The following is an 8420-nucleotide window of genomic DNA, read 5'->3' as shown; positions in this document are numbered from 1 at the left end:
ACTTGTGATTGGAAATCATGCTGAAAAACAGGTTGTGATGAATGTGTAGGATCTTGATCATTACTTCATGAAAAATTTGAGTGATTCCACCATGAGTTGTAACAATTGGAGTATGAATTGTTTTGCTGCCCATTGAAGCTTCCATCAAATTGCATTGATTGAGAATATGTTGGACAATACTCACTTGAATGCCTATCTCCAAAAAGCTCGCATGCCACAAACGGACTTTGAAAAACATTAATACCCCAAGTATCAATTTTTTGAGACAAAAGATCTACTTCGGCGGCCAAAGCACTGATAGCCAATTCATAATCACTAGCAACCCTCTTAGGCACAATTTGTTCAAATGTCCACTGATAGTTATAATAATTCATCACCTCAACTAAAAGTACCTAAAAATAAAATAAAAAAATTTGAATTAAGACTAATTTGCTTGGTATTATTATTAGTAAAAATTCTAAAATCAATTTCCCAGCAACGACGCTAAAAACTTGTCAGTTAAAATTGCATTACGCAAGTATACGTATCGAATAGATAATATATTAGCAAGCAGAGTATCGATCCTACAGGGATAGTACGCTTATGCACTATTTATAAACGTATTAGGGATAGAGATATGATATTATGTTTAAATTTAAAAAAATTAAATTTAAATATAATGGATAGATAATTTAAATTTAAACAAATTAAATTAAATTTATATCTTATTTCAAACATTCAATTAAGTTATATCAGAACAATATCTAATATTAATCAATTGAATATTATTTAATTATTTAGAAATAATTAATAAAGTTACATGCGCACCACATTTAAATGCAACAATGCAGTTAAATTGGTCTTTTCTAAATTGATTGATAAGGGTGACGCTAACTTGGTTGGAATTAGAGGCATTGTTGACATTTTATAGCATGAGAATAAGAGGTAGTTCAAGGCTTTGGATTGAGAGTGACTCTAATAATGTTGAGCCGTAGTTTAATAGGCCACAAGAAGCTCCATGGAGGTTTTGGAACTTGTTAGTTCAAATCAAACAATTGAAGGGGTTGCTAATTGAGTGCAACGTCACTCACACTTGTTTAGAGACGCAAATTAAGAGGGATAAATAGGAATGAAACATTGCTGCGTTGTGAGTTCTATGCGACGTATAGAGAAGGGTGACAAATAGTCAAGGGTTGTAGTTTGAGTTGAAGTCTTGTTGGTTCTAGCCCTGGCGTTGAGGTAGGTTCTGTTTTGAAGTCTTGTTAGTTTTTTCTTTCTTGTTTATATTGGTACTCGTTTGACTTTGACAATTAGTAAATCAATTTTTTTAAAAAAATAATCACACATTTATATAATTAATTATCATTTTTAATTAATTCATTACTCTTTACTTTAGAATTAATATATGTAATTTATGAATTATACATTTCATTATTTTTTGTTTTATTCAACAAATAAAATTAATTTTTTTGACACGTAGAACTCCCACGCCCTTTTTCTTTTCTTCTTCATTTTCTTTTGGTTTTGTCTCTCCTTTCTCCTCGCACCCATCATCAGACTCAGCAGTACATCAACAGAAAAAGTGCACTGGGGAGGATATTGAGGCTGGACTTGTAGCGAACCACAAGTCATTTTGACTTTGACAATTAGTAAATCAATTTTTTTTAAAAAATAATCACACATTTATATAATTAATTATCATTTTTAATTAATTCCTTACTCTTTACTTTAGAATTAATATATGTAATTTATGAATTATACATTTCATTATTTTTTGTTTTATTCAACAAATAAAATTAATTTTTTTGACACGTAGAACTCCAATGCCCTTTTTCTTTTCTTCTTCATTTTCTTTTGGTTTTGTCTCTCCTTCCTCCTCGCACCCATCATCAGACTCAGCAGTACATCACCAGAAAAAGTGCACTGGGGAGGATTTTGAGGCTGGACTTGTAGCGAACCGCGACGAATCTGTTGCAGTATGCTGATTAACACTCGTTTGGGTTCTCTAATTTTCGATCATCCCTTGTTTTTCAAAGGAGAGGAATCGAAATAGCTAACTCAAAAAAGTAGGTATTTAGTTTTACTGAATCAAAGTTACTCTGCTGTACAGCTTTGTCTCAGATCTTTTGCTTTAACATGCAGGGTGTCTTCTGGGTTTCTACTATCTAGTTCTCTCTCTCTTTTGTTGTTTCTTTAATTGCTCAGAAGGGTATATTTCATTTCCATTTTGCTAGTGTTGGGTAATTTATGTGAGGGTAGATTTGCTGGGTTTGGGTTTGATCTAGTGTTGTTACTGTGATAGGATGTGAAATCATGTAATGGATTTATGTATTCCTCTTGCTCATGAAAAAAAGGTTTACTGGGTTTGGGTTTGATCTAGTCTATTGGCAGCAAAACAACAGCAATCCCCCAATCAAAATTCCAACGGCAGCATACCAAGACAACAAAGAAAATAAAGACATTAAAACAGAATTCAAGAGTCCAACTTCAATAAGCGATGAACAATAATCAGATCTGATAGACGATTTGCAAGATCTGAGAATGTGAGTCACAGATCAACTAACCACCTTCCTCTTAAACCACAAACCACAGCAGATCTGATACAGAAGGAGAACAATCTGGGAAAAATATAAAAAGAAAAAAAGAGGGAAAGGAAAGTTACTTTACATCCTCAGTGGAAAGGAATGACATTCCCCTTACCTATTGTAATGTGTGATTACAATGGGTTTTAGACAAATCAAAGACTGTAATGTGATTACATTCATTTAAAACGCAAAGAATGTTCCCCACATGCAGCATACTAAACGCCGATATGGAGGCAATTTCTCGATGCCAATATCTGCTCCTGACCTGAAATTCAAATCCTTCAGTTAAACCCGGTTTTGTACCTCGGGACTTGTTTTATAATTTATGCCATTATACAGACCCTCTAACCTTATAGTTAACCATACCATAACCATAAACCACAAGCCACATTGAGATTAATCTCTTCAAGAAGAGAAACAAATACCAAGCAATTGTCCATAACACATTTCTATCATATTCTGACAGGAGAATGACCCATCCCAACAGATGATATTGGCACCACATTAATCTTAGTAAACCAAACAAGGGTAAAAGTAGTGAGTAGAAGAAATTAAGCATCCAGATGAAACTAGAAAACTGCACCAACATATATATATTTATATAATAATTCTAGTTGCCAGCAACAGTTTAAAACACAATTCCCGATAAGAATTAAACAGAGCAGGAGCCAAGAGTAGCAAAACTTAAAATCCCATCTGCAATTATCGAAATTAATCAACTAAAAGAGGCAACTCTGTTTTACTTCCAAACTGTAAACGAAAAAGCTATAAACCTTGTCTGCTTCGTTTAAATTGCTTGAAGTCCAACTTCTGAACCTACTTTTAAACTCTAGCCCTCTTGCTACTGCAACTCGGGCACTTGTACTGCTTTATGTGCTCAGCCTTTGCAGGTGTAATCTTCACACATTTTCCATGGAACCATCTCTCACAGATATCACAACAAATCCAGAATTCATCAGCACCATAGCTATCCCCACATGCCCCACAAGTAGCACCCTGTTCATCATCTTCCTCATCTTCTTCCCCACTCTCATCCTCATCCTTAGATGGAGGAGACATCTTTACCATCTTATTTGGTGGTTCAGATTGACGAGACTGCAAACGACAGGAATATCAATGTGACATGAAATAAGAGAAGCACATATAAAGGAAAAACAGAACAAATCAAGTTTAATTTTGAAATTCCTTAACACCTTAGCACTTGATTTGCTTTTTCCACTGCTGTTGTGATTAGCAGATTGTTCCTTTGGCTGCTTAACATTTCCTGTCACAACTTCAAATATGGTTGGAAGATCATTTATCATCTGGAAAAGCCTTTTCCTGAAGAAAAAAAAAGAAGTTAGAATAACATTAGCAATATCAAATTGACTACTTTACTGGACAAGGCAATTCTAGGGCCAATTGGTCAAGATATTGTGAAAATATCATTTGAGAAAAAGATAAGAAAAACTTGTCAGCAAGGACCCTCCCCCCCTCACACACAAACATAGACAAGATTCGCAACTCTACTTCTTTTATTCAATGAAAGAAAGTTGAAAGAAGAGGATCCTTCGGTTCAATTATAGAAGACTACCCAATGACAAAGAAGCAACAATTGTAGGGCTGAAATTAAGAGATGGCAGGTGAAGTGGTATTGTTCTACGCATTCCCAGCAAACAGTGCCTTTCCCTTTTCTCTCACAGCTGTCTTTTCCTTATGCTTCCTCACCCCATTATTTTTGGTCTGAGATGCTTCCTCGCTGTTGCCACTACACCACTAGAAGAGTGGAACTAAGGTCTCAATTTGCTTCTTTCCCAAAATACAGACTCCAAATTTGAGACAAATCCGAAAAAAAAATGTGTAAAATAGTCTCTCCAAAAGCAAGTCCTGTCCTATTAATCATTAAACAACGTATGCATACGTGCCAATGAGCATTCATTGAGCTATGGCTCCTAAAGTAGGGTCTTATCCTCCCAACTGCAGGACCTCACACCTTTCAAGACAAAACACTACAGCAACAAAGAAAGATCTTGTTCCTGTCCGTACAGACCAGAGAACCTGTGACCATCAGGTTAGTCAGTAGCTCTATATGAGAAACACATATGCATGTGGCACTTCTTCTCTTTAACAGGAAAAATAATAATTACTGTGTCTGACTGTGTAAGCATTTAGAAGTACGCTAGTCAATTTTTAATTTCAGTGGCATGCAAGATTTTAGTTACCATTACATAATAATAGGCAAGTAGTAAAATGGTATAGAAAATCTCATTTAGCATTGTGGCATCCAGTACTCCCACCCAAGACTTAAATTGTGCCCTTGAACTTGGCAAGATGATATTTATACAAAGTGAATGAGACAGTCACTTCCTTGGGTGTTTGAAACTAAGGCATAGACAACCATGCCATGTCAGCAAGAACAAAAAACAAAAACAATAATATCTCCCAACTCATCTATTACAAAATTTAAAACAAAAAGGAATGTAAAATTAAGGATAGAAATGAAGATTAAACAGACTATCCACAACTTTGTACATGTACTACTGCTTCATTCTTCATAAAATTTGTGCTTTAAATGATTGACTAGTCATACTGGTAACTTTCCAAATAAATTTGTAATAAAGTCAATTGACGAAAACTAGGGTACTGGCTTTCTATATTAGTAGACACAGAGAATAATGCAATTACCACTAGACTTAAAATAAAACCATGATGCTGCAGCAACTAAGCTGTGTAAACTGATGCTCAATGCGGGCATAGTTGACAATCTAAAAGCAAACATACCTCTCATTCTTGCCAAACCCAAATCGTGCACCAAAATAGAAAGCAACGGCAAGCAACCACGAATCACTGTGAACTGCAACCAATGATAGCCAGTCCTTCTCCTGCATCCCATCCCTAGCAAAGTTTATGCCCAGGGCAGGCTCTGGAAGCTCAGGAGGCACCTCCTCAACAGGCAAGTTAACTTCCCATGTCTCATTTGGAAGTCCATATAGGCATAAGTTCTCCTTCTCTGCAAATAAATTTAAAACATTCAGTGAAGAAATGAAAGTCCAGAGTTTTCAAAAAAATAAGCGTGCTGAAATGAATCACAACAAACATACAGCTAGTTATTAACTTTTAAGTGCTTAAGAATGCATCAGGATAGAAATATTCACTGACAGTCTCAAATATATCTAGTAATATTTAAATATACGCATTTAGGAAAATAAATATTAAATTTAATCAAATAGGCATTAGCACCACCATTTCAGTCATGATTTGTCAAGTAGAATCAGACCCCAAGCTGCTCCTACGAACTGATATTTAAGAATGCAGAATTACATCTAAGATATTTATTTGCATTATTCTTGTCAAGGAGAGTATTAAAAAGCAGCATATTGAAGCCAATGAGTAATTTTCATGTGTAAATGAAGAAAAGCAAACATTTTATTTCCACTCAAAGTTCAGGCTAAGATATATTCATTAAAAACAGTACATTTATATGACTGAAACAGAAACTCAACCAAATATCAAGCCATCATGCAAGAAACCATAAACGCCGACATGATAAGTAATTTTGAGTGTAACAATAGAGATGAGCAGTCCATGTACACCACAAAACAAAGATAACTACATTTCTATATGTTCTTATTTGTTCTCCCTTTTGATTCCAACTGTATGATGCCACACTCAAGTTAGATAAATAAGAGGTTCCCTCTAATTGTTAATGGACCTACACTTTGATGTTTGACACAAGAAAAACATGTTAACAAAATGTCATGTGACATGTAACACAATGGAGGAAGTAATAAAAATGTTGAAAATGTTATCAGAATATAAATGTTAACATCCATGGGAAATTCAAAACTGGAAGAAAACAAAGACCTGCTTCAAAAGAAACAAATGATAATCACAAAAATGTTGCCAGTTCAGGTAGTAACATAGGCCAGGTTGATTAGCAGGGTAAATAAACCAGGACATGTCGACCCTCATGAAAAGCTAAAGGTGAAGATCAACTGAAAACAAACAGTGCACCACAATGATCATGATTGCTAGGTACTGGTACCTGCTCCAATTAGGTAACCATGCAGAACATGTTATTGTGCAGCTTTCATATCCAGGTTTCAAATTTTCAAGAGGATGAGAATGGACACTGGACAGGAAGGTTAACTAGAAATAACAGCCCACTTGAAAGAAAAGTAATGCATCCCTATAATTCTTTGCACATTCTTTCCACCTCCATACAAAATTTAGAAACTGGGCAGGTGAAGCAAGTAAATTGTAGCAAATAAATCAATACTTGATATCATAAGAAAAAAAAATCCAGAGGCTGACATAATAAATACTCGGAGAGGACTTAAAACAAGAAAGGTGCTAAAAAGACATGGCTCGCCATGATTGGAATGGAATAGAATTAGGAGTCCTTTATTGTGTACTCCAGGTAAAAATGTTGACAGCAATAACCGTGACCTATTTATGTATTAATAAGGCCAAAAAAAGAAATCAAAGAATGACAAGAACAAGTAAACAAATGACTAGTGCTAAAATCAAACTGAAAATTGCTAATCCAAGAAGTTAGAGAATTTATCTGATCAGGCAGCCATGATGCAAGAAAACAAACTTTACTGCTTTCACTAAAATACATTTGACAGTGTGATTATCATTAATTTAAAGCTCACTGCTTTCACTAGGACTCTGCTGCTACGGCAGTACAATTGATGTGTTTGGCCTTTGACAGTCAGAAAATCATGACAGAAAAAGAATGCTGACTGAAAGATTGTAAAAATATTAAACTGAAACAGAGATATCCTACAGAGATAAAAAGGTAGTAGTAGTCCAAAGCACCCTGTTAATGAAAGAAAGAATACTTGGAAAGAGGGAAACAAACACACAGTCAACGCTGCACCTAAAATAGTATAATGAAATATGGAAAACCCAAAAGTTACCCACCAGGATCACACTGTTGATAGAACTTGTCAACCTCTGCAAAAAGAACCCAGATATGAGGGAAACAACCCATTAACTGAATTTGTTCGTAATTTTGAAAACAAAAGATTAAAATAAGAAAAAACAAGGGACGAAAGAAAGGCGAACGAACCAGCGGTGAGAGCCTTAATCAAGCCAGCTCGTCTGCCCTTGAAGTCGTTGAAGACCTCTTCTACCGTTCTCGGTATTGGATGTGGTGTCCCTTCCATTCGCTTTTCTCAATTTCTCTTTAACGTTTCCCTCACTAACTCAAATCCTTAATCCCCCTCTCTCCCTCTCTCTATGTATATTCTTTGAATATAATAAATGGATAAGTATATAAAGGGCGTACGTGGACAAAATACAAATACAAGGGTCTTCCGAATAGAATTTGGGAACCGCGAATCAGAATTCAAGGAAAATCTGAATTAGGGTTTTCGTCGTAGGGTTTGCAGGCCGTGAACAGGGGTGGATTTGGGGAATTGGGGATTTTACTTCAATTAATATTATATACACTTTGCGAAAGAGAGGAGGGACGGATAACGGAAACTAAAGCCAATTTTAGACCAAAAGATTGAGGGGTTTAAGTATTGCCTTCGGCTTTTGGCTGTGGCTTCTCTCTCTCTCTCTCTCTCTTTCCTTCTTTTCTTTTTCTTTTTCAAATTGCCTACTATTTCTTCTGCTTTATGTAGGTTAACTTTGTTTTTAACTTTAATAAAAACCCAAACACATGCGCACATGAATTTTAAGTCTCTACATTCATGTGTTGACTTGGATCTTCGGAAGAATTAATTTTCGGGGGCGATGAAGCAAGCACTATTGGATTTCGCTATCATGGGTTTACAATATTTATGAAGAAGGAAATTGCTTGCTTCAAATTTGTAAATGAAAAAAAAAAAAAAAAAGAGAGAGAGAGATTTTCGTTTTTGATAT

The 8420-nt window shown here is 35.2% G+C and overlaps 1 protein-coding gene across 2 annotated transcripts; it reads right to left on the bottom strand.

Annotated features, from left to right (window-relative positions):
* Positions 1-2523: 2523 nt before the first annotated feature.
* AL6 (alfin-like 6) lies at positions 2524-8159 on the bottom strand. 2 transcript variants are annotated; one of them, XM_021441268.2, is made up of 6 exons: positions 7621-8159; positions 7473-7505; positions 5325-5553; positions 3758-3884; positions 3338-3659; positions 2524-2829 (listed from the first exon to the last, which is right to left on the bottom strand). In XM_021441268.2, the coding sequence occupies exons 1-5, from the start codon at positions 7715-7717 to the stop codon at positions 3387-3389; spliced, it is 759 nt and encodes a 252-aa protein (XP_021296943.1). In that variant the 5' UTR covers positions 7718-8159; the 3' UTR covers positions 2524-2829; positions 3338-3386. The 2 variants fall into 2 exon arrangements, with proteins under 2 accessions (XP_021296943.1, XP_021296942.1); XM_021441267.2 differs by lacking the exon at positions 2524-2829 and having other exon boundaries at positions 3132-3659.
* Between the last annotated feature and the right edge of the window lie 261 nt (positions 8160-8420).

Source organism: Theobroma umbraticum, unplaced genomic scaffold (genome assembly GCF_002168275.2).
Source record: "Theobroma umbraticum cultivar Fairchild unplaced genomic scaffold, ASM216827v3 scaffold_55.0, whole genome shotgun sequence".
NCBI lineage: Eukaryota > Viridiplantae > Streptophyta > Magnoliopsida > Malvales > Malvaceae > Theobroma > Theobroma umbraticum.
Note: the sequence above shows the minus strand (reverse complement) of the source record. Positions and strands in the feature narration are given on the sequence as shown.

Excerpts from the sequence above, each read along its gene's own strand:
- AL6 (XM_021441268.2), bottom strand. The coding sequence starts at position 7,717 with ATGGAAGGGACACCACATCCAATACCGAGAACGGTAGAAGAGGTCTTC. Across the intron at positions 7,506-7,620 it reads GATTAAGGCTCTCACCGCTG|AGGTTGACAAGTTCTATCAA; the intron begins GTTCGTTCGCCT and ends TTCTTTTTGCAG. Across the intron at positions 3,660-3,757 it reads AAAGCAAATCAAGTGCTAAG|TCTCGTCAATCTGAACCACC; the intron begins GTGTTAAGGAAT and ends TGTCGTTTGCAG.